The sequence below is a fragment of the Ichthyophthirius multifiliis genome (assembly GCF_000220395.1).
Source record: "Ichthyophthirius multifiliis unplaced genomic scaffold scaff_1120509250918, whole genome shotgun sequence".
NCBI lineage: Eukaryota > Ciliophora > Oligohymenophorea > Hymenostomatida > Ichthyophthirius > Ichthyophthirius multifiliis.
Window position 1 is genome coordinate 9,441 of NW_004086375.1, and position 2,035 is coordinate 11,475.

At 19.4% G+C, this 2,035-nt stretch overlaps 1 protein-coding gene across 1 annotated transcript, besides 3 other annotated features; it reads right to left on the reverse strand. All coding sequences in view use genetic code 6, as the record gives it.

Moving 5' to 3' along the window:
- Positions 1-32: 32 nt before the first annotated feature.
- Positions 33-93: a microsatellite.
- A 588-nt stretch (positions 94-681) lies between these two features.
- IMG5_112500 (ser thr protein phosphatase family protein, putative) lies at positions 682-1,769 on the reverse strand (the record flags this gene model as incomplete). The annotated part of the gene is made up of 4 exons (XM_004034761.1): positions 682-855; positions 982-1,185; positions 1,296-1,364; positions 1,413-1,769. 4 exons carry the CDS (start codon positions 1,767-1,769, stop codon positions 682-684), a joined length of 804 nt encoding a protein of 267 aa, XP_004034809.1.
- Positions 892-941: a microsatellite.
- Positions 1,188-1,222: a microsatellite.
- Positions 1,770-2,035: the final 266 nt, after the last annotated feature.

The following is a 2,035-nucleotide window of genomic DNA, read 5'->3' on the forward strand; positions in this document are numbered from 1 at the left end:
AATAAATTATTGATAAATCTAATAATAAATTTGAATAAAATTAAAAATAAATAAAGAATATAAATGAAAATTAATAATAAGATTAAAATTAAACTATTATCAAAACCTTATAGAATTTAGACGAATATAATAAAGAAAATCAAAAATAAATAAATAATAAAGGAATATTAAAGGTAAGATCACATGATACTTTTTTAAAAAATATTGAATCTAAAAATCCATAGAAAACATCAAAAATTTAATTGTAAAAACTCTAAGAAAACATAGAAGAATAAGATTAAAAAAAAAATATGGTTCGGTAGAAAGATTTAAAAATAAATATTATCAATTTAAAAAAAATGTATAATTTTAAAAAGAAGCAAGAATAATTAGTTTAATAGATGGTAATGAAAATTATGAATAATTAAAACTAAATTTAAATAATTGAAAATAATAAAAATAAAGGTATATATATTAATTTTTTGTATGGTCAGAAACATTTTTTTTAATAAAAACTAAATCTAAAAAAAAAAGAACATTAGAAATATATATATATATATATTTTCTCTCTTCCTTTTTTTTTGTTTTTTATCGATCGAACAAAAATAATAATAAAAAAAAACTAATATATACATATATATATATATATTGTAAATAATTTTTTTTTTTTTATAAAATACAAACAAATAAAAATATAAAAAATCACAAAAAATATGGTAATAAACTTTTTGGATTAATCTGCTTCGAAGCATCTGTTACTGCTTCAAAAGTTTCGAACTTTTATTCCAAATCTTCATTTAATTTAAGAATAGCGGCTAAATTTCCACATCTATAACAATAATTAGGTGCACTCCAAACGGTAACTAGATTTTTATCCTTTAAAAAAACAAAAAAAACAAAAAACCAAAATTAATATATATAAATACATATATATATATATATATAATAATAATTATATATATCTTTTAAATAAAAAAAAAAATATATATATATATATATTACAGGAAACCAAAACTAATAACCAGCGTCAACTAATTAATGCGCTCTTGCAATTAAATTTATTCCATTTAAATAATTATATTCCTTAGTAACCTATGATCCGAACAACCACCCTGCACCTCTAGTATTAATGGCCCAAGTAGTAATATCTTCCGGATCGCTCCACATTAAATCACAAAATGGGCCATCATGTGGTACTTCTACTTCCTGTCTATAATTCTTATTTAGTCTATAGTTTTTATTTCAGGAGATAATCCTCCATGTACACATAGTACTTTACCGTCTATTATTGCTCCTATTGGTAAATAATCAAATACATCAGTGCAATATTTCCAAGGATTTTAATTGCCGTATTTTCGCACTATTTCATCTAAAAATCCGTAAACCTTTTTTATGAATATTTTTAGATATTTTTAATTTTTGTTTTGTTTTACTTATGTTATTTATCTTGTTTCATGATTACCTCTTAATAATGTTATATTTTGAGGGTATTTTATTTTTAAACACATCAAATATTCAAATGTTTCGACTGAATTATAACCTCTATCAACAAAATCACCTATAAAAATATAATTTGTATCAGGAATTTGACCACCTACTCTAAATAACTCTAATAAATCGTAAAATTAACCATGAATGTCACCACATATAGTAACAGGAGCTCTAACTGGTTATACATTCGATTCTTCCATTAATAATTCCTTTATTTTTTCACATACCATACGCAAATCTCTTTCAGTTAAACATTTTCCTTCTTTTAATAGTGATAAATATTCGTCAATATTTTGCATATTTTTTTTCTTTTCTTTTCTTTAGTTATTTATATATTTATTTATAAATAAATAAAATAAAAAATTAAATTAATTAAATTTTATTATTTTTTTCTTTTTTTTAAAAAAAATAAATAAATAAATTAAATTAAAAAAAAGATTATGAAGAAAATAAATAGCCATTTTTTATAAAAAATAACATTTATTAAAAATATATTATCATAAATTAATTAAATGTATAATAATAAGTTTAATTATAAAAATATAATTTTATATTAGTTTATAAA